Source organism: Lithobates pipiens, unplaced genomic scaffold (assembly GCF_037356315.1).
Source record: "Lithobates pipiens isolate NorthernLeopardFrog02 unplaced genomic scaffold, aLitPip1_a1.2 Scaffold_22, whole genome shotgun sequence".
NCBI lineage: Eukaryota > Metazoa > Chordata > Amphibia > Anura > Ranidae > Lithobates > Lithobates pipiens.
This window is the reverse complement of record NW_027507784.1, coordinates 33,873,210-33,897,872: the sequence shown is the minus strand read 5'-3', so window position 1 is coordinate 33,897,872 and position 24,663 is coordinate 33,873,210. Positions and strand designations below refer to the sequence as shown.

At 42.4% G+C, this 24,663-nt stretch overlaps 1 protein-coding gene across 1 annotated transcript in view; it reads left to right on the top strand.

Annotated features, from left to right (window-relative positions):
• The window catches only part of LOC143925648 (uncharacterized), a 102,316-nt gene that overhangs the window by 15,918 nt on the left and 61,735 nt on the right, over window positions 1-24,663 (top strand). Inside the window, 4 exon segments of the mRNA XM_077450114.1 lie at window positions 3,938-4,307; window positions 5,838-5,924; window positions 19,478-22,450; window positions 22,453-22,982. Coding sequence (XP_077306240.1) covers window positions 4,025-4,307; window positions 5,838-5,924; window positions 19,478-22,450; window positions 22,453-22,982 — 3,873 coding nt within the window. The 5' untranslated portion in view covers window positions 3,938-4,024.

Below are 24,663 nucleotides of genomic sequence, written 5' to 3'. Positions count from 1 at the left end.
TTCATTCTCGATGTCTCCCCTTTAATTTATCATCTGTGCACACACTTTAACACATCTTGGTGCTATCTTATATATGTCTGGTAATTTGGAGATATTATCCAAAATATCTTTCCTTTTTAATTTCTTCTTTGAATTTTATCTGTTTTTAACCACTTCTGTACATACGTCTGGGGACATGTTTCTCAGTCAAGGCACCCTTTAAAATTATGGACAGTCACAGTAACACCCACGCACGTAGGACATCCAAGGTTAGAGGGGATTTATTCTTCCAAAGTAAATACACTTTTGCACTCTGGTACTGACTAGTATTCCAAGGTTTCTCTTCTCCCTCAGTTTTTCTCCATCACTTAGCTAATGAGACCCCAAAGCTGAGGAGAGGCAAGGGAGGGTCAGACAAGGATGTTATGCAGATGACTGACTTCCTCCCTATCAACTGATGCTATTGGTCATTAGGAGGTTGGCAGCTAGAAGGTTGTAATGGTGTACAGTAAAACCTTGGATTTTGAGTATAATTTGTTCTGGAAACATGCTTGTAATCCAAAGCACTCGTACATCAAAGCAAATTTCCCCATAAGAAATAATGGAAACTCGGATGATTCGTTCCACAACCATATATTCATAAAAAGGGATGAGCCTGATGTTCGGGTTGAACGTCGATTCGACTTTAAAACAGAGATCCACACAAAAATGGAACTTCCGCTTTTCGGAACCCCCCCCCCCCATGTCACATTTGTTACCTTTCAGGGGGAGGGGGGTGTGTATACAGGTATTTGCACCCACTTCCAGGCATAGACCCCCGTGGGGGTCTAGGCCACTCCCCGCCCCACAGTCTGCTGGGAGATACATGGGTCCCAGAGACAGCAGGGACCATTCGGATTGCGCAGCACTGGTTGCGCAGCGTGAGTTGCGCATTAGGGAACCAGGAAGTGAAGTCGCAAGGCTTCATTTCCTGATTCCCTTACCGAAGATGGTGATGGCAGCACCCGAGGACCGAGGGACGGGTCGCCTTCGGCTGCCGAAGTTGCGGGCGCCCTGGACAGGTAAGTGTCCTTATTTTAAAAGTCAGCAGCCGCAGTATTTGTAGCTGCTGACTTTAAAAAAATGTTTTAAAAAAAATGGCGGAACCTCCACTTTAACACCGTTAGTCTATGGGACACGAACATGAAAAACCAAAAGTGCTAATTTTAAAGGCTTATATACAAGCTATTGACATAAATAGTGTTTGGGGACCCGGTCCTGCCCCAGGGGACATGTATCAATGCAAAAAAAAGTTCTAAAAACTGCAGTTTTTTCGGGAGCAGTGATTTTAATGACGCTTAAAGTGAAAAAAAAAGTGACATATTCCTTTATATCTCATACCTGGGGGGTGTCTATACAGTGCCTTGCGAAAGTATTCGGCCCCCTTGAACTTTTCAACCTTTTGCCACATTTCAGGCTTCAAACATAAAAGATATAAAATTTTCATTTTTTGTGAAGAATCACCAACAAGTGGGACACAATTGTGAAGTGGAACGAAATCTATTGGATTTTTGAAACTTTTTTAACTAATAAAAAAATGAAAAGTGGGGCGTGCAAAATTATTCGCCCCCTTGCGTTAATACTTTGTAGAGCCACCTTTTGCTGCGATTACAGCTGCAAGTCGCTTGGGGTGTCTCTATCAGTTTTGCACATCGAGAGACTGAAATTCTTGCCCATTCTTCCTTGCAAAACAGCTGGAGCTCAGTGAGGTTGGATGGAGAGCGTTTGTGAACAGCAGTTTTCAGCTCTTTCCACAGATTCTCGATTGGATTCAGGTCTGGACTTTGACTTGGCCATTCTAACACCTGGATACGTTTATTTGTGAACCATTCCTTTGTAGATTTTGCTGTATGTTTGGGATCATTGTCTTGTTGGAAGATAAATCTCCATCCCAGTTTCAGGTCTTTTGCAGACTCCAACAGGTTTTCATCCAGAATGGTCCTGTATTTGGCTGCATCCATCTTCCCCTCAATTTTAACCATCTTCCCTGTCCCTGCTGAAGAAAAGCGGCCCAAACCATGATGCTGCCACCACCATGTTTGACAGTGGGGATGGTGTGTTGAGGGTGATGAGCTGTGTTGCTTTTACGCCAAACATATCGTTTTGCATTGTGGGCAAAAAGTTTGATTTTGGTTTCATCTGACCAGAGCACCTTCTTCCACATGTTTGGTGTGTCTCCCAGGTGGCTTGTGGCAAACTTTAGACGAGACTTTTTATGGATATCTTTGAGAAATGGCTTTCTTCTTGCCACTCTTCCATAAAGGGCAGATTTGTGCAGTGTACGACTGATTGTTGTCCTATGGATAGACTCTCCCACCTCAGCTGTAGTTCTCTGCAGTTCATCCAGAGTGATCATGGGCCTCTTGGCTGCATCTCTGATCAGTCTTCTCCTTGTCTGAGCTGAAAGTTTAGAGGGACGGCCAGGTCTTGGTAGATTTGCAGTGGTCTGATACTCCTTCCATTTCAAAATGATCGCTTGCACAGTGCTCCTTGGGATGTTTAAAGCTTGGGAAATATTTTTGTATCCAAATCCGGCTTTAAACTTCTCCACAACAGTATTAGGGACCTGCCTGGTGTGTTCCTTGGTCTTCATGATGCTCTCTGCGCTTTCAACAGAACCCTGAGACTATCACAGAGCAGGTGCATTTTATACAGAGACTTGATTACACACAGGTGGATTCTATTTATCACCATCAGTCATTTAGGACAACATTGGATCATTCAGAGATCCTCGCTGAACTTCTGGAGTGAGTTTGCTGCACTGAAAGTAAAGGGGCCAAATAATTTTGCACGCACCACTTTTCAGTTTTTTTATTTGCTAAAAAAGTTTAAATTATCCAATAGATTTCGTTACACTTCACAATTGTGACCCACTTGTTGGTGATTCTTCACAAAAAATTAAAATTTTATATCTTTATGTTTGAAGCCTGAAATGTGGCAAAAGGTTGAAAAGCTCAAGGGGGGCCGAATACTTTCGCAAGGCACTGTAGTATGCCTGTAAAGTAGCACATGTTTTTCCCATGTTTAGAACAATACCACAACAAAATTACATGTCTAAAGGGTATTAGCAAGTTTGGGAATGTTATTCGAGTGGAAGTGAGTTTCTTGTAGTAGTATAATCTCTGCTTTGGGTTTTTTCATATAATAGTTTGGCTCTTTTTTTTTTTCTGGTATGTTGAGCCCTTTACTATTGAAAGAGACCATCTTAAGGGTTGAAATTTCTAATGTTAGTATATATTCAGTTTATTGCAAATCAGGGTGGGAGAGAGGGGGGAAGAGGGGAAAAAAAAATATTAGCCCAACTCCTCTAAGTCTCTGAGGGGAGGTAGGTCAAGAGCTATCCAACTGCTGTACGAGACCTGCCTACATTAAGACATGTCAGGATTGTTCAGCCTTGGCTGTATTTGCCTTTGCTGTGGTGGGACATGGCAGGATAGAGCAAGACGGTACGGATGGGAAGCGTACTTCTCTAAAGGAGGGTTGTAGTGTTCGATAAGTAGTTATTAGCCCACCCACTGACTACTTCCTTACTATTCTAGCACTCTCTTGCCATTCCTCTGTGGACATATTGCAAAATACATGGCACTTTTTCGTATGGGGAAGCACATGACCACCTTCCATTATTCAGTGTTTGAGTCTAATGGCCACCTGGTAGGACTGAGCTATGTTGCATCATGGTGAAGGTGACATCACTGCTCCCTCTGAGCTATGATATCAGCCACCAGAGTTGGGGGATCGCTGGACAGATGAGTATAAAGTGGATAGAGTTGGGCTTTATACACACACTCACTTTGCTTAGGATGAGGAAGTTGGTGGGGTCTCTTTAATATGAATAGAACAAAAGGTCTAATAGTGTAAGCTCCCTTTTTATCTTATGCAGAAGGTCAAAATTGTCTAAATTGCGTTTCTTCTGTTTTAGGTGTAACATGTTGAGGCATTAAAGAATCCAATTGCCAACATTTTTGAAGAAGGAGAAGCTTGAACAGTTAGACTGGAAGACTAGAAGATGGCTCTGCAGAACACAGTGAGAGATTTCCTTGTAGGTGCGCTGGAAGAGCTTGAATCTAGAGAACTGCGCAAATTCCAGAGAAAACTCACTGACGTGAATATTGATGAGGGGTATAGGAAAATCCCAAGAGGTCATCTTGAAAATGCAGAAGCTGATAAGACTGTTGATGCAATCCTGGATTTCTATGGTGAATCTTACGGCTGTAAACTTACACTTGATATTTTAAATCATATTAATGAGAGACAAGCAGCAGACAATCTCCGTAAAAACGTAGAAAAAAGTAAGTAATATGATAACACAAACGATAAAGTACAGTAATATACATTCACCTGGTTATCACATACAGAGCACATGTGGGCCCGGAGCAGACATCTCATGGGTTGGCCTCCTCTCCACTCCAGGGATGATTTTCCTAAATTCCAGACCTGGTGACCACACTAGAAGTGAAATCGCCAGTTAGACAGATCTTCTGCCTATATCTGAATTAAGGAGATTTCCTCTAATGTCCTGTCCCACAGACATGAAAAAAGTCAGAGCAAATTCCCTAAGTGTGGCGAGAAAATTGCCACTGGGGAAGGATTGCTTGCTTTTGCTTAAACAAATACTTTTTTTATGGAGGACAATACAGGAAAGGCACTCCTGCAGTTTTGTTAATATCCACATTTATTGTCTTATGCCCTATACACATGGTCGGACATTCCGACCACAAAATCCGTTGGATTTTTTCCGACGGATTTTGCCCGAAACTTGTTTTGCATACGCATGGTCGGACAAAGTTGTTGGAAAATTCGATCGTTTGGAATGAGGTGACGCTCGTTGCGTACAACAGCACTACGTAGAGGCCAATAGCTTTCGTCTCATAATTTATTCTGAGCATGCGTGCCACTTTGTCCGCCGGAATTCTCTACAAACGATCGGAAAAAGTCCCATTCGATTTTTGTTCAGACTGATATAAATACAAAGAATTACCGCTCTAAGGTAATGACTTCTCCCAAAACAGCTGTCTCCACAATCCCACAGGGTGCTGGCTCTGTTTGCAACAGGAACTGAAGTAGAAAATATGTAGCTGGATAGCCGCACTCCGAATTATTCAACTTTATTTCAAAAATGTAATTAAAATCATAGCATCTAGGCTGGTAAACAGACTAACTGCACAGCCGCTGACATGTTTCACGCCGAACACGGTGCTTAGTCATAGCAGCTATGACTAAGCACCGTGTTCGGTGTGAAACATGTCAGCGGCTGTGCAGTTAGTCTGTTTACCAGCCTAGATGCTATAATTTTAATTACATTTTTGAAATAAAGTTGAACAATTCGGAGTGTGGCTATCCAGCTACATCTTTTCTAATTCGATTTTTGTTGTCGGAAAATTTTAGATCCAACTCTCAAACTATTTCCGATGGAAAAAGTCCAATAGAGCCCACATACAATCGGATTTTCCGATAACATGATCCGATCGGACCTTTTCCGACAGGGCATTATATCGAATATTAAAGGTACTCATGATTTATCAATAGGGACTTCAGTTCTTATTTCCTCCCACCCATAGTGACAGGAGCAAGTACTTTCACCCACCAGCGATATGAGAAGAGTCTGGCTTATTACTGACCAGGGTTGGAGAAATGGGAGTGGGCTTTGGAAGACAATGTAACTCTTGAGCAAATGCCCTATATTCCTGGTCTGTGTATAACCTAAAAATATAGGATTTGTTTCAGCTTGATAGAGAGTTGCTGTGATGTTCTTTATGCATGTTCAGAAACTACAGTTTAATGTATACATGTCTCTTTTCTGTACCTTGTACAACCACAAGTCAAGTCAGAACAAGGGACAAGCGACCTAGTTCATGAGGCTCCCAAAGAAAAATGTGGATTTGCTCCTTCCCATGTATCTTCCAAAGGTAAGTAATTGTTCCACACTCCAGCACTACACATCACACCCAGGGGCTTTGCATCATTCATCTTCACCTTCAATAATGCTCATAACATTTTGACCACCTACCTATTGAGTTGGCCCCCCTCCTGCCACAAAAAAAAAGCCCTGACCCATCCAGTCATGTCAACTCCATTGGGCAGACTCACACTAAATATGTAAACCCTTCCGCACTGATGGATATAATAAGTTGTTTGGAAATTAAATGACAAAACTGTAAACAAAATAATGTATTCTTCTACTAATGCCAGCAGCAATAAATATAAACCCCTAAATGATATATAACAAAATAAAAATGACAGCACTGATTCAATAATATAAAATATTCTTCAGTGTTAAAATGCATGCACAATAAATCATTCTATAAATATTGTGATCAAATAAAGTCCCCCCAACAATACATGAAAATACTTTTAACCAAAACTAAATTCAAGCGAAAAAAGTTCAAATAAAGCAATCCAATGATGTCATGACTAAAAGGTTCCCATCACCAACACTCTTTTTCCAAGTTCATCTTTGATCCAAGGTGACCACCACCACTAAGACCTGATTCGCACCTTTGCATTTTTAGTGCATTTTGCAGATTTTGCACCACAGTCCATTTAACATGGTTTCCATGTGTATCCTCCTTTGTTAGTAACACGATCTCGGCTAGAGACCGATTTTATGCAGGTCAAGTTCCTCCACAGAGCCTACTACACCCCGCAATGATTGACAATCATGAATCCCAACTACCCGGTGGCCTGCCCCAGGTGTGATCTAGGGTCCGCCTCTATCCTCCACATGGTATGGTCCTGCCCCCGCCTCGGGGACTATTGGTCGGGAATAGCTGACACTCTTGACCAGATCACCTCCTTAAATGTGGGAACTAACCCCAAAGCGATGTTGTTAAATATTTTCAACCCTAGTGTACGGGGCATGTATACCAAATTGTTCATGACTTATGCCACATTTTTTTTGCCCGGAGAGAGATATTCCTCCATTGGAAGGACGCTACTCCACCCAGGGTGTCTTCATGGTGCCTAGCATTGAACTCGGTGCTCCCATTATACAAGCTTACCTATGCCAATCACAATTGCCCTAACAAATTCTACAAGATATGGTTGGGTTGGATAGATGCATGGGGTAGCAAAAGACATTCAAGGTATTGCTGATGTACCTGATCCATGATCATGAACCACTGATAAGCTCTTTTGAATAATTACCTACTGTTTATACTAAGTAAAACGGATTATGTAGTCGAGGTCCCTACTCTGCCTCCCCCCCCCCTGTCCTTTCCCTACAGGACCTCCTTGACTAATTTCGCTGTGATCTACTGCCTCCAAACCAGTATGTTCCTGCAATGTTATGTAACAGCTTTAAACACATCTCTCCTGTCTATGTGAACAAACCAATTGTCTTGTGACAACCTATGCCAGTAATTCTCAACCAGGGTTCCTCCAGAGGTTGCTGGGGTTCCTTTAGCATTGGGCAATTTCTGCCAATCAGATAAGTTACTACTCACACCATTGATCTTTTTAGCTGTAAGGAGGTAATTCTTCCCAATGACCACACGTGTAAGGACTGGTCTTCCCACTGACCATCACACTAATGTATCATGAGTTGTAGACTTCTAATTTTTAGTAGGGGTTCCCCGAGACCAGAGAACTATTTCAAGGGTTCCTCTGTGTTGAAAAGGTTGAGAAAGGCTGACCTATGCAATAATATAACTGTAACTAAATGTGTCTATGCATCGCTTGTACTGTTAACTAATTTTGAATAAACATTTTTCTTGTGAAAAAAAAAAAAAACATTGTTTCCTATGGAACACGTTCTGTAGTGCAAATCTGCAAAAAGCACTACAAACGCATAAGTGTGAATCAGGCCTGATTCAGGAAAATGCACTTACTGGAAGTACATAAATATCTCACTACAAGATCAGGCAAATGCAATTTGTATTAATCCAAAGATCTTCCAAACAGCTGCAGTCCTTTCACCTCCACTGCTGTCCTCTCCCCATTCAGGGGTTAGATTTCATAGCCAGCATAAAAATAACAAAAAAAGAGGCTCTCGTAGTGTAGTATCTTAACCACTTCAATACCGGGCACTTTCCCCCCCTCCTGCCCAGGCCAATTTTCAGCTTTCAGCGCTGTTGCTATTTAAATCTCGTTTGCGCGGTCATGTTGCACCGTAACCAAACATAATATATATAATTTTGTTCCCACAAATGGTGATATGCAGCCCCGATGGGCACTGATAGGTGGGCACTAATGGGCATAAATGGGCACTGATAGGTGGCACTGATGGACACTGATAGATGGCACTGATGGGCATCACTGATAAGGGGGCACTGGCAGGCCATTAGTGATGGCCACTGATTGGCATCATTTGTGGGGACAGATTATGCAGAGCACCCACCCGCAAAAACAATTCGGACTGGTTCAATGACTCTCTTACATCACTGAACAAGAACTCAGAAGAGCTGAAGGAGCATGGAGAAGGAACCCAACAATGGAAAACCACAAATTACAAATCACTCACCACAAGATACCACAAAGTCATCTTCTTAGCAAAAAAAGAACATTTCTCCAAAACCATCTCGAAAGCCATAAACCGCCCTCGAGCACTCTTCAAACTAGTTGCCCAGACTATGAACCCCACCTGTTTAGAGTCTCCAGCAAACGAAACACAAGAATTCTGCAATGAGTTATCTGATTATTTTTCATTGACAAAATCGCAACCATTCGGGAAATAATTCAGCAGAACATAGCAATTAACCCCACTCGACCAGAACAAGAAGAAGAAAAAAAAAACACAAAGTTTCTCCAACCATCGAGATTTACTCTGGTCCCAATCACCATTGACACCACTAAAACCATCATCAGAAACCTCAGAGACAACACGTCGCCAAACGACATTATTTCCACAAAACTTCTGAAAGAATGTACCGACATCCTAGCACCTATAATAACATACCTCATAAACCAGTCATTTAAAGAAGGAATCGTCCCGACCTCCCTCAAGCAAGGCAAAAATCAAACCCCTCCTAAAGAAGGCTAACCTCAATCACAAAGACCCATAGACCGCAGACCTGTCACAAGCCTCAACACCTTCTCCAAAATGATCGAGAAAGCAGTAGTACAACAGCTACAACTCCATCTGGACACCCATAAACTCTTGGATCCACTACAATCTGGTTTCCGCCCTGGCCACAGGACAGAAACTGCACTCCTCAAAATCTGGGATGATACCCTCGAAGCAGCAGATGAAGGAGAATCATGTCTCCTGGTGCTGCTGGACCTCAGTGCAGCATTCAACACAGTAGATAACAAAACCCTGCTCGCTCATCTCACAGAAGTAGCTGGACTTGCAGACTCCGACTTACCCTGGTTTGCATCCTTCCTAGAGAACCGATCTCAGAAAGTGAAACTAGGAATGTTCACTTCGGAAGCACGAAAAATTACATGCGGAGTCCCTCAACGATCACCCCTGTCGCCCGTGCTCTTTAACATCTATCTCCGCCCACTCCTCAAAATCATCAGCAACCAGGATCTCCTTTTATCACTCCTACGCGGATGACATCCAACTCTACCTACGCATCACCAACAAAAAAGACCAATACCAGTCACTGGAAAACTGTCTCTCATTGATCGACGATTGGATGACGGAGAGCTCCCTTAAACTCAACGGATGCAAAACAGAACTCCTCTTTCTCCACGCTAACCGAAAAAAAAAAAAAAAAAGCCCTGGCATGATGTCCACAGCACTCACTATCCTCGGACAACCCATCACCCCCAGCACTAAATCCAAAAGCCTCGGAGTCATCTTTGACTCAAACATGATGATGGATGCACAAATAGGATCAGTAGTCAGTGGATCCCACTACCTTCTTCGCATACTGCGTAGACTTATCCCCTTCATCCCGAAAGGAGATACAGCAGCAGTAGTTGGAACACTCAACGCAAATTCCCTCTACCTAGGACTTCCAAATTAAAAAAAAAAAACATGGGAATCAATCACCCCGTCTCTGAGGACCCTCCATTGGCTAGTCATTAAGGATTGAGTTACATTCAAAACCCTCTGCCTCACTCACAAATGTGCACAAGGAAAAGCCCCACAATACCTCTGCGGCAAAATAAAGCACTACACCCCAGAACCTCCTCCACATCCCTAAGACCTATTACAAATTAAAAGGCGAGTGAAGGTTCACAGTACAAGTACCACGGCTATGGAATGCTCTACCCGCAGACATCTGCTCAGAAGAAAACTAACTGGCCTTCAGGAAGAAGCTCAAGACCCATCTCTTCTGAAAACCCAGATGGACACTGGCGGCAAAAGCACCCTGAGGTGATTTAGTTTGCATATGTAGCACTATACAAGTTATTTATTCATTCATTCATTCATTCATTCAGATTGGCACCATTTGATTGGCATCCCTGCTGTCCTTGGGTGGCATACCTGGTGGTCATCAGTGGTGGCCAAGAATGTTGGTTATGAGGAAAGGTTGCGAGCACTGAACTTATTCTCTCTGAAGAAGAGATGCTTGAGAGGGGATATGATTTAAATTTACAAATACTATACTGGTGACCCCACAATAGGGATAACACTTTTCCATGGAGGGGAGTTTAATAAGATTCGTGGCCACTCATTAAAATGTGAAGACAAGAGGTTTAACCTTAAACTACGTAGAGGGTTCTTTAAGAGCGGCAAGGATGTGGAATTCCCTTCCACAGGCGGTAGTCCAATTTGTAATAGTATAAACCCAGCCTAAAGGTTCAACTGCAAGGGCAAACAATAGGGGTGACAGTGGACACCCCTGCCTAGTGCCCCTCTGGTAAGGGAAGGGTGCACAACCGTTAACTCTTATGTGCCTGAGGGTGGGTGTATAGCAATTTTATTCAAGAAATAGAGGTTTTGCCACAACCAAAAATAAAATTGGTATGGCAATCCAATTAAGTCAAGTGCCTTATGGCTGTCTATGCCCATAAGTACTTGTGGGGTATCCTAAATACTGAGAACCAGCAAATTAGTAAACAGTATCCACAAATTAATATAAGTAGATTGGCCAGGAAAGGATCAGATTTAATCATAGAACACACAATAGAGTTTAAGCAAGTGGCTAGGATTTTGGACAGGATTTTAATATCAGTACTGATCGGGGAGATAGGGTAGTAAGACTCACAATATCGAAGATCTTTATTGGGTTTGGGTATCAAGACAATGAGGGCTTCCGTCATTGATGCAGGGAGCATTTTCTCCTCCAAAATATATTTGTAGAGAGGCAATAATCGGGGGAGAATATATTCATTATGTATTAGATACTACTCTACAGGCAGGCCATCCAGGGGTTTTATGTTTAGCAAACTGGCTAAAGGTATGTTGAAGTCCCTCTGAAGTGATGAGGCTACACAAATATTCTCTGTCTACTGGAGAATGGGAGGATAGTCGTATAGGCTACAGGTATCTCAATAGGTCAGCCATTGTGTAGTGCACACGGGATATATAAGAGGTCTGTATAAAACCATAAAAGAGGCTGCGATTATAGAATCAGTAGACTTCTGCAGACCACCAATACCATCCAGTATTCTGGGGATGGTAAAGGGCTTGTGGGTTGGTTTGGCTAGAAAGGCCAACAATCTACCATTTATTTTTTTATCTCCCAGTTTTTTGTTTTTTTCTGCTTCTTATCCATAAGGGCCACAGCATATAATCTTTTGGTATGTTTCCATTGTTGTTAATTTAAGGGGGGAGGGATCAGACACATAGTAAGTAGTAATGTATAGCCGAGACAGCGCCCAAGGTCTCTGGTTTCAGCCAATTGGTAGGGTTTTTTTTTAGCACCTTGGCCTGCTGGGAGAGCCTATTTATTTGGGTGGAGTCAGGTGATCGGTCTTCTGTGCCACCTGGACAGCTGTCTGGGTGGACATGTGTTGAGATGTCACAAGTTTCTATACCAGAAGCCTGAGGTCTACCGTGGGAGTACCTGTCTGCTAGGCTGCCTGAGGCCTATCCAAGAGCAGGAGGAGCAGCGCAGGGTTGGGACTTCAGGCTTTGAGTCCAAACGAGTTACAGAGGTTCAGCCAGAAGGGGAACCAGTCATGGTCAGAGGTAAAGGGGAAGCAGTTGCCACTAAGGGACCAGAAAAGCTTGAAGAAGTACCAGTGCAGTCTTCTCACCAACCAGGGATGGTGAAGAAGTGGGAAAGCTTCAGCGAGTGCCAAGCCAGGGACCCAGCAGGTTAGCGGAGATGATTGAGGAGTATACAGCGGGTTAGCTGTGAAGGAGCTCAGGGGATCCAGTGATGACTGGGATCTGGAAGTCTAGTGAGAAACTGGGAACTCAGTGAGTGAAGATCTACAGTGGGATACTGTGAGATGTGAGAGAAGATCCATTCTGTGTTACTAAGAGCTGTGTGTGAAGATCTCTAGTGACTGTTGAATGTTCAGTTGCTATAGGAGACAGCGGTTCTACAAATACAGTGGCTGCATCTGGCTGGAGGCCTTCCACCTGTATAGCTGTCTGCATATAATGTCTCGGAGTCTGCTAATTACCATTGCATCTGCCTAAGGGTGTTCGGGCCCTAACCCTCTCTCCCCCAGTTCTTGTTAAGAGACAATAAATCTCTTTTGTTCGCATTCAAAAAGTGACCTGCGCCCAATTTTTTCATCTTACATTACACCCACTATGCCTAGTAACCCACCCTACAAAGAATGTCAGCTCTCCCTGACTCTGGAGGTCATCATTAGGCCTTTGGAGGTTGGGGATACCACTACATTATTTAGTCTGTAGGAAAGTTAGCGAGTCTACAAACTATGGTATATATCTGAAAATTGATCAATCCTGATGTACTGACAGTCTATCTAATTTCTTAAGGGCCCCTAAAATCCCCCACATTACCCCTTTTTGCAAGATAGGCAGTCCAAGGTATTTAGTAGGAGGCATGGCAGGTTTTTTTTTTTTTTTTTTTTAAGATTTTGTAATTTTGTTTGGAAAATTAAGAAATAAAAAAAAAGATTATTTTTATTTTTAATAGTGTCACCTGTGCAGTACACTGTCATCACCTATGTGACAGTGATCAGGGAAACTGGTCACAGTGTGAAATGAAAAAAAAGTTACTTTTTTAAAAAGAAAATTATTATTAAATTTTTTTGTTATTACAATTTTTTTTTTTTTTACCACGCTGTGACCAAAGCAATATAATGTTACTATAGTAACATTGTACTGCTCTGTGGAAGTGACAAGGATTTTTTTTTACATGTTTGATAGACATGTGCATGTTTTCGTTTTCATTCGTTTTTTTTTATTTTAAATCCAAAAATAAGAGAGAAACTAACTAAATAACTAATAATAACTAACTATTAAATTATAAGTATTGGAATTTGCTTCCAAATTTGGCTGTTAGTGAACGTAACAAATATGAATTTATCCGAAGTTACAAATTATCTGAAATAACAAGTGCCGCATCGAAACAAGTGGAACAGAACTAATTAATAATAAAAAATAATAAACGTTTTTATTATTATTATTAATTCATTACGTTCCATTTGTTTAGATACGGTATTTGTAACTTCAGATAAATTCGTATTTATTATGTTCACTAACAGCCAAATTGGAAAGGAAATTCCAATACTTATTATTAGTTAGCTATTAACTATTAAAATTATAACTTAACTATTACTATTTCAGATTTTCGAGTTTTCAGATTTTTTAATGTCTGAATATTTGGGTTAAATTTAAAGTTAAACGGGTTTAAAGTTAAATGTGCCAAAATTTGTTAAATGAATTTGGAATGAAACAAATTGCACATGTCTAATGTTTGCCTCACGTTTTACTGAATGATTAGCTGTGATTGGTCAAAGCTAATCCCATGGTACAGGTGGGCTGTGATTGGCCCTTTCTGTACCATGTAATCAAACTGACCAATCACAGCTAGCAACACTTTTGTACCCATTGGAAGGCATGGGACCTGCTGTGATTCGCCAGGACAGTTACATGGTACCGACAGCGAGCTGGTACTTGGATCAGTTATAGGCTGTGTCCCGTGGATACAGCTGGTGACAAACTATGCCACTGCAAGGCCCCATGGCAGTACGATCGGCGCATCCTGACTGGATGCCACATGATTCCCAATAAGGATAACGCAACCACTGCCCAGCCTAGAGAAAATTGATGGCTGGGTGGTGGTCTAGTTATCCTGATTGGATGTCCTATGGCGTCCTGTCAGGATCGCATGGCCGCGGGCTGTAGAGCGGAGTGATCTGTCACCAGCTGTGTCCAACAGGAAGTGGTTAAAGAAAAGACCCAGGAGGAAGAGGTATGGAGACAGCTTGGAAGGTATACACACGTTTTGGTAGGATGTCCAGTTTTTCCACTTTAGGTCCACCCTATAACAGTTTTACTGCTACAGGGTGGCATCTGTGCGCTCATATATACAGTATATATGTGATCCGACACTTCTGGGTAGGGGGGCGTGCATGCTTGCCACTGACATCTTGCTTCTGCTATGATTCCACACAGCGTCAGCCGATCGTTGGGCACAGGTTACTCAATGTTCTTCGGCACCTGCCGATTGTCAGGCAGAAACACAGAACTGCAATCTGCCAGGCAGATTGCTGCTCTGACAGGAGGGAAGGGATGGAGTTTGTGTGAAAAAATTCCATCTCTTCCCCTAGTAAAAGCACCTCCCACACTACAGTAAAACACCACCTAGGTACACATTTAACCCTTTGATCACCCCTGATGTTAGCCCCTTCCCTGACAGTGTCATTAGTACAGTGACGGTGCATTTTTTTTTTTAGCACTGATCATTGCATTAGTATCACTGGTTTCCAAAAAAGTGCCAGTTAGTGTCCAATTGTTCAATATTGCAGTCTCGCTATAAGTTACTGATCGCTGCCATTACTAGTAAAAATAAATAGATAAATATATTACATTGTTTTTCGAATAAAAGAAGCAGCCGGCAACTCCATAACATCAAGCGTATTTATTTTCAAGCCTTCACAGTGAGTACAGTCAGCAGCAGACTAGTTTCGGCGATAAGCCTTGTTCACAGCATTACATCATTTGTAAATACGGTACTATAACTTTTGCGTAAACCAATCAATTTTTTTTATTTTTAGTAAAAACATGTAGCTGAATACATATTGGCCTAAATTGATGATAAAAAATTAGATTTTTTACTTTTTGTTATTGGATTTGTTTTATAGCAGAAAGGGAAAAAAAAGTTTTTTGTTTTTTATAGCACAAAAGATAACCACAGAGGTGATCAAAAAAAAAGGAAATGTATTTTATTTGGATATAATGTCGCACGACGGCGCAATTGTCAGTTAAAATAACACAATGCAGCATCAAAAAATGTAAAAGTAAAGTAAAAAAAAAAGGGCCTGGTCGGGAAGGGGGGTAAGTCCATGTGACCAATCCAAAAGATGTTAGCTTGTCGTAGGATTGTAAACACAAGTGGACTGTGCCTAAAATAAGGATATTAAATTATAAAATTAATAAGTGTCTTCTGTGTACTAAGTCAGGGCTCATATCCTTGGAGAGATTGTTGTCTAAGGATGAGCCGAACACCCCCCTGTTCGGTTCGCACCAGAACCTGCGAACAGACCTAAACTTCATGTGAACTTTAGAACCCTATTAAAGTCTATGGGACTCGAACGTTCACAATCTAAAGTGCTAATTTTAATTAGTGCTAATATGCAAGTTACTGTCCTAAAAAGTGTTTGGGGACCCGGGTCCTGCCCCAGGGGACATGGATCAATGCAAAAAAAAGTTTTAAAAGTCTGTTTTTTCAGGAGCAGTGATTTTAAGAATGATTAAAGTGAAACAATAAAAGTGGTAATTTTCCTTTAAATGTGGTACCTGGGGGGTGTCTATAGTATGCCTGTGAAGGGGCGCATGTTTCCTGTGCTTAGAACAGTCCCTGCACAAAGTGTCATTTTGCAAGGAAAAAAAGTCTTTTAAAATCACTTTGAATTGTCAGCTCCCGTAATACAGAGAACACTCGATGAGTGTTCTCTGTATTATGGAGCCGACAATTCATTCATTGATAAAAAAAAAAGTGTGGGGTTCCCCTAAATTCAATTACCAGGCCCTTCAGGTCTGGTATGGGTATTAAGGGGAACCCCGTGTCAAATAAAAAAAAGATGTGGGGGTCCCCCTAAATATCCATACCAGACCTGAAATTAAGGGGAACCCCGTGTCAAATTTTAAAAAAAATGGATGTGGGGTTCCCCCTAAAAATCCATACCAGACCCTTTATCCGAGCTCGCAACCTGGCAGGCCGCAGGAAAAGAGGGGGAGCGAGAGCGGCTCCCCCCTCCTGAACCGTACCAGGCCACATGCCCTCAACATTGGGAGGATGATTTGGGGGTCCCCATACGTCATTGGGGAACCCCTGGCTTCCCTCACTAGCGTCAGAGGGGGCGGGTCAGGTGACGGGTGGCCCCACCCTCCTAATATAAGAAACGTCAGCGCTGGGATCCCCGCAGTGTCTCCTCAGTGGAGACAGAAGGACTGCGCTGGACTGAATTACCCTGTCGCTGGATCAGATCAGCCATCGCTGGACCCCGGAGAGATGATCATCCGTCGCTGGATAGCAAGAGTGGATTACCACCGCTGGAATCCTTTTTTTTTTTTTTTTTTTTTTTTTTTAATAGAGAATTTTTCAAAATTGTGTTTGTTTTATTTAACTATTTCAAACAGGGGGGGGGGCGGGATCTGGGGTTCCCCTTGTTAAAGAGGGCTTTCAGATTCTGATAAGCCTCCCGCCCGCAGACCCCCACAACCACCGGCCAGGGTTGTGGGGACGAGGCCCTTGTCCCCATGAACATGGGAACATGGTGCTTTGAGGGGTCACAGACCCCCCAAATCATCCTCTCAATGTTGAGGGCATGTGGCCTGGTGCAGTTCAGGAGGAGGGAGCTGCTCTCGCCCCCCCTCTTTTCCTATGGCCTACCAGGTTGTGCGCTCGGATAAAGGGTCTGTTATAGATTTTTAGGGGGACCCCCACGTCCATAATTTTTTATTTTTTTTTATTTGACACGGTGTTCCCCTTAATATCCATACCAGACCTAAAGGGCCTGGTAATTGAATTTAGGGGAACCCCATGCTTTTTTTTTTTTTTTTTTTTTTATCAATTAATGAATTGTCGGCTCCGTAATACAGAGAGCACTCATTGAGGGTTCTCTGTATTACGGGAGCCGACAATTCAAAGTGATTTTAAAAGACTTTTTTCCTGCAGAAATGACACTTTGTGCAGGGACAGTTCTAAGCATGGGAAACATGCGCCCCTTCACAGGCATACTATAGACACCCCCCAGGTACGAAATTTAAAGGAATATTACACTTATATTGTTTCACTTTAATCATTATTAAAATCACTGCTCCTGAAAAAACTGATGTTTTTAAAACTTTTTTTGCATTGATCCATGTCCCCTGATCCATGTCCCCTGGGACATGGATCCCCAGGTCCCCAAACACTTTTTAGGACAGTAACTTGTATATTAGCCTTTAAAATTAACACTTTAGATTTCTCCCATAGACTTGTACAGGGTGTTCCGGCTTTTCAAATTTGCTGTGAACAGCCCAAATTGTTCACTGTTCGCTGAACAGGCGAACAGGCAATGTTCGACTCGAACTCGAAGCTCATCCCTATTGTTGTCTATTGATTTTGTTGTCTGTGCTCAGTCTACTAATCTGTATGCGATTGTACTGTGTGTTGACAAATTGCATGCAGATCTGCCAGGTGGAGATGTGTATGTGTGGTTGCCCAGCAGACTAGTCAGAGATAGCAAGTTATGTTTTTGTTGTGTGTCCGGTGTTGGGGTGCGAGTGGACATTGGAAAGAGTGAATAACACAAGGGTTCTAGCTCATAGGATAGCTGGAGGAATCCTAGAAGAAATTGCTAGACTGCTCTCCAACCCTCAGAGTGCACCAGACTGTATGTATCTGCCTGTGTGTTGTCCGCTAGCTATATTGGAGTGGAGTCTCCCTCTAGTGGTGGCAAGAGGTAGTGTAGGCTGTGAAAAAGGTATCTCAGCGGGTCCTACTTGCTCAGAATATGCTACTCCTCATTTCCTCCTACTCCATTCAAAGACCTCACCCCGGTTAGCTAGTCACCACAGACTTTCATGCCTTTACCCTACATTCACACCTATGCATTATTTAGTGCCTTTTGCAATTTGCAAAAATGCAGTACAGTTCATTTAACATTGTTTCCTATGGTGAATGATAACATCCATGTGTTTTCCAGCCGGTTCATTTTTGGAAAGAGCCAGGGACTTTTTTTTTCCCGCAGCAGATTGCATTATGCATGTAACAGACTTCAATGAAGCTGCACCAAAATAACGCAAGTGTTTTTTCACTTTAAACTGGTTGTAAACCCACTAACAAAAAAAACCCCTGCAAAACAAAGGCATAATGAGCTAGTGAATGAATGAATGACTTGTATAGCGCTGTAAATGTGAACTGACTTGTCTCAAGGCGCTTGGTCCATCCTGTGTGGCCCTGCTTCTTAGAAGAGGTGGGTCTTGAGTTTTTTTCTGAAGGCCCGATGGTTTTCTTCCATGCGGATGTTCATGGGTAGAGCGTTCCATAGCCGTGGTCCTTGGACTGAGAATCTTTGTTCTCCCTTTGATTTGTACCAGGACTTGGCATGGCATACTAGCTCATTATGAATTACTTACCTCAGATCAAAGCCCCCACAGCAGTCCTTGTCCACCGCTCCAGCCGGCGTCATCGCTCCTGGAGTTACTTCCGGGTATCGTGGGCTCCGGCGATGTGACTGCCCGCGATGACGTCACTCTGCGCATGCACGCAGGAGCCGCCGGTAACGACACACTTACTGGAGGGACGGCATGTACGTGCCATTGCTTCAGTGAGCATGTGCCGATGACATCAGCACATGCAGTACAGGGGATATCTCCTAAACGGTGCAAGTTTAGAAGATATCCGGGGTAGCTACAGGAAAGCCTTATTATAGGGTTGCCTGTAGTAAAAAGTGGTTGTAAAGGGTTTACAACCACTTTAACACACTATATATTGCTGGTTGCTAAGGAGCGGGCTGGGAAGCTGGCCACCATGTCCTTAACAACCGATGAGTCATCAGCTGTCAGCGGGGTTCCCCACTGAATGTAAAAAAAAAGAAGAATTGCCAGCCAAAAAAATAATCAGGAATAAAAAAAAATGTGCCCCCCCCCATATCCATACCAGGTCCTTTGTGTCTGCCTCCCGTCCCAAAGCACTTTGTCCCCATGTTGATGTGGACAAGGGGCCCTTCTCCACAACCCTGGGCTGTGGTTGTGGGAAGCTTATTGGAATTTTGGAAGCCCCATTTAATAAGCAGATTTCCATGGGGGCACTTATCGGAGAGGATGAGTCTGGAGCGCTGGCGGGGGACCCCAGAAGAGGAGGATTGGGGCTGCTCTGCAAAACCATTGCACAGAGCAGGTAAGTACGACATGTTAATCGTTTAAATAAAAAAAGAAAAGAAGCTTTAATATCACTTTAAAGACTGACTAAACTTTTATTTTATTTTGCAGATATAATAAATGATTTCTTTGAATTTGCACAAAGATTAAATATGGCAAAATACGTAGTTTTGAAACTGACACTGAGTGATGTCCTGAGCATTGGTTCCGAAGATCTCCTCCATAGTCAGCTTAAGAATGATGAAGACCTTCCCTGGTATTTCTTACGGAAGCTCATGGCTTTAAACACAACTGCAAGAAATGTTGCTGAACTGGAAACACATGAAAATGAGTTGGAGTTTCAATTGAAACAATCTGCATTAAGCTCAGTCCATCTTTTAGATGTCCTATGTGTCCTCCTTCATTGTTCAGACAGTTTTCTGCAACAAGCGATAGTGACCAAACTGGCCATGTGTCAGTTTGCCATCCCTCTACTGCTCCCTCCTGGTGAGAAGTCACACTGCACCCTCATGCTTTGGGCAATGAGGGACATACAGAAGAAGTGGAGAACTCGGTCATTAGTGGACGGTAAATGGTTCAGAGAAGAAAATGTGGTTAATGTTGCCATGCCAATCTTCTCTTTTGTCAGGCTTGGAGAAAAAAAACTATCTAAATCAAGGGTTTTAAACCAAGTTCTTAATTCAGCAGCTCAGTCACATCACAATTTCTTCATACAGGACAGTTTGGAGGGAAGAAACATAGAAAGAAATATATCTGATGGACTGGTAGACGTTTCCTGGTATTTTCCCCGTGGTATTTTTGATGTTTTCCCAGAGCCCATCGCAGTGACCAACCTACGAGGAGACCTGCAGATACATTTGAAACAGTTCAAGTTCCTGACTCGAATTTCTTCTGTTGTGTTTATATTCATTGAGAGTATTTCTGAGAAGGAATTCACACTCCTATCATCCTTCCCAACCACTGACACCCAGTATTACTTCATTGTTACTCGGGCTCATGGCACAGCTGTGAGTACACAGACACTGAAGGCTCTTACAAACCTAAAGACAGTGCTAAAGTTGAAAAAGTCAGCTATAATAATACATGAAGGTGAGGCAAATAAGGCAGAATTTGTCAAAAAACTACATAGAAGTATTGTTTGTTTCCTAAATAATAAACCAAAAGAAAAGAAAATGAGAGACCTTGAGGAAGAAACTCATGGATTGGACATCCAAGTGGATGAGAATATTCCTGAATGTCAGAAGGCCAGGAAACATGCCAGGAAAATTACAGAAGAAATAATAAATGTGTCTGACTACAAAAAGAACACTATGAAGTTACAGGGAGATCTCTGGAGACAATTATCTGAAGTGGAAAAGGAACTTTGCAGAATGACAAAGCAAGGTGGTAAAGACACACAACAATATCAAGATGAACTGAGAAAGAAACGTATTTCACTACATGAGGAACAACATAAACATGATCTGCCCAAAGGTTTAATGCTCTTTATTGATGGAATCTCTCATTTGTCTGAGACTGAGAAACAATATTTTCTGAAATGGATGAAATTTGAACTTGATTCAATTGCTAGAAATCATCTTTATAATCTACAAGCTGAATACAAAGAAGCATGTGACAATACCTTGAGTAATAAGGAAAAGCTCAGACAGATAGACCAGGAAATCTCTGATAGTTCTTTAGGAATTGACCATTTCCTACGTGAGATGGGACAGTTTTATGAAGCTGAATGTTCTATGTTTAAAGAAAAAAAAATAGGTAAAAGAAAAAGTAAAAGACAATTCATTAGACTGCCAGGAATTGCTGCTGATCTCTTGTTGGATGGTTTCCCATTGGAGCTGATAGATGGAGATGCCTCCAACATTCCCCTACGGTGGATAACTGATGTCTTTACTGAGCTGGACACCAGAACAGGGGGGAAATGCAGAATGAGAGTAATCACTGTGCTGGGAGTGCATAGTACAGGAAAATCCACTCTTCTCAACACCATGTTTGGTCTGCAGTTCCCGGTGGCCAGTGGACGATGCACACGAGGAGCCTTCATGACTCTTCTTAATGTGAAAGAGAAATTCCAGGAGGAGCTGGGCTGTGACTTCATCCTGATCATTGACACTGAGGGGCTGAAAGCTCCAGAATTGGCTTCCTTGGAGGACAGTTATGAACATGACAATGAACTGGCCACACTAGTGGTTGGGTTGAGTGATATCACCATCATCAATATGGCCATGGAGAACACATCAGAAATGAGGGATATTTTACAGATTGTGGTCCATGCTTTTCTTAGAATGAAAGAAATAGGAAAGAGACCCAAATGCCAGTTTGTACATCAGAATGTGAGCGATGTGTCCGCTCATGACAAGAACATGAGAGACAGGAAGAAACTTCTGGAACAACTGAATGAAATGACAAAAATAGCTGCAAAGATGGAAAAGAAAAGTGAAATCAAAACTTTCAGTGATGTGATGGATTACAATCTGGAGAAAGACAACTGGTACATTCCTGGGCTCTGGCTTGGGGTCCCACCAATGGCTCCAGTAAATTCTGGGTACAGTGAACATGTGTCTGAACTGAAAAAGTATTTATTAGAATTAATGACAAGCAAAGGATCCCTGAACAGGCCTTTAACCATTCCTGAATTAAAACGTTGGATAGAAAGTTTATGGAAAGCTGTAAAACATGAGAAATTCATCTTCAGTTTCAGGAACAGTCTGGTGGCAGAAGCTTATAATAACCTGTCTATAGAATACTCACAGTGGGAATGGGAGTTCCGAAAATCTGTCCATGATTGGCTGATCCGTACAGAGACAAACATTAGGAATCAGACTGCAGAGAGTCTAAATGATGAACTGTGTTTGAAATTTAAAAATGAGCTCAACAATTTGTTGATTAGTAAAGAAACTAAAGTATTGGAATTGCTGGAAAACTACTTTGACAATAAAAATGTTCATCTAATAGAACGATACAAACAAGACTTCATTCTGAGCACACAATTCCTGAAAGATCAACTAAAAAGGAATTCTCTTGTGAAGTTGGATGAGGCTGTTTCAATTCAGAAAGAGAAATTCAAGATTCAGAATATGCAAAATAATACCCAGAAATTGAGGACAAAATCACAGATCTCTTCAAGAGATGCGGAGAGAAGAAAAAAACACTGAATGATGAAGAGTTAAAGAGAGAATTTGAGGAGATCTGGAAGAAAACACTGACAGGTCTACAGATAGAGGAATTAAAAACACGTATAGTCAGTAGATCTATGTTTCAGCAGCTAATGAATGACATGAGCAATAAAGGATCAGCTGTAAATGAGCACTTACTGGGTGTGAAGGACTTGGCAGATATCAGACAGACTGATTTCAAGATGGATGAGAAATATATTGAGAAGGGTTGGTTTACAAAACTGACAGATACATTTAGTTCCAAGAATGAACATTTTGACAAAATAAATGATTTTGCTCATTCTCTTATAGATAAATGTAACAAATATATCAGAGAGAAGGTGGGAACTGGAGAGGACTATTGTGACATCTACTGCCAGGAATTACTTCATATGATCACAACTAGACATGAGCCGAACACCCCCCTGTTCGGTTCGCACCAGAACCTGCGAACAGACCTAAACTTCGTGTGAACTTTAGAACCCTATTAAAGTCTATGGGACTCGAACGTTCACAATCTAAAGTGCTCATTTTAAAGGGTAATATGAAAGTTACTGTCCTAAAAAGTGTTTGGGGACCCGGGTCCTGCCCCAGGGGACATGTATCAATGCAAAAGAAAGTTTTAAAAGCGGCCGTTTTTTCAGGAGCAGTGATTTTAATAATGATTAAAGTGAAACAATAAAAGTGTAATATTCCTTTAAATTTCGTAGCTGGGGGGTATCTATAGTATGCCTGTGAAGGGGCGCATGTTTCTGGTGCTTAGAACTGTCGCTGCACAAAGTGTCATTTGTGCAGGAAAAAAAGTCTTTTAAAATCACTTGCGGCTAAATTGTCGGGTCTCCGTAATACAGAGAACACTCAATGAGTGTTCTCTGTATTAGCCGACAATTCATTCATTCATTGATTAAAAAAAAAAAAAAAAAAGCATGGGGGTTCCCCTAAATTCAATCAAAAGGCCCTTCAGGTCTGACATGGATATTAAGGGGAACCCCGTGTCAAATTTAAAAAAAAAATTGACGTGGGGGTCCCCCCAAATATCCATACCAGACCCTTCAGGTCTGATATGGATATTAAGGGGAACCCCGCATCAAATTAAAAAAAAAAATTGACGTGGGGGTCCCCCTAAATATCCATACCAGACCCTTTATCCGAGCACGCAACCTGGCAGGCCGCAGGAAAAGAGGGGGGGACGAGAGAGCAGCCCCCCCTCCCTCCTGAACCGTACCAGGCCACATACCCTCAACATTGGGAGGATGCTTTGGGGGTCTGTGACCCCTCAAAGCACCTTGTCCCCATGTTGATAAGGACAAGGGCCTCATCCTCACAACCCTGGCCGTTGGTTGTGAGGGTCTGCGGGCGGGGGGCTTATCAGAATCTGGAAGCCCCCTTTAACAAGGGGACCCCCAGATCCCGGCCCCCCCCTGTTTGAAATGGTAAGGGGGTACAAAAGTACCCCTACCATTTCACAAAGAAAGTGTCAAAATGGTTAAATAAGACAAACACACTTTTGAAAAATTCCTTTATTAAAAATAAAAAAAAATAAAAAAATTCCAGCGGTGCTAATCCACTCTTGCTATCCAGCGACGGGTCTCCGGGGTCCAGCGATGGATGATCATATCCAGCGACGGGGGATCTCTCAGTCCAGCGCTGTCCATACCTCCTTCTTCTGTCTCCACTGCGGAGACACTGCAGAGAGCCGAGCGCTGACATTTCTTATATTGGGAGGGCGGGGCCACCCGTCACCTGACCCCGCCCCTCTGACGCAGGAGAGGGAAGCCAGGGGTTCCCCAGTGATCGGACATTCCAACAACAAAATCCATGTTTTTTTTCTGACGGATGTTGGCTCAAACTTGTCTTGCAGACACACGGTCACAAAAATCTTGTCGGAAATTCCGAACGTCAAGAGCGCGGTGACGTACAAGACGTACGACGAGCCGAGAAAATTGAAGTTCAATAGCCAATGCGGCTCTTCTGCTTGATTCCGAGCATGCGTGAAACTTTGTGCGTCGGAATTGTGTTCACACTATCGGAATTTCCGACAACGTATTTTGTTGTCGGAAAATATGAGATCAGATCTCAAGTTTTTTTTTTTATCGGAAATTTCCGCCGGAAAATGTCCAATGGAGCCTACACACAGTCGGAATT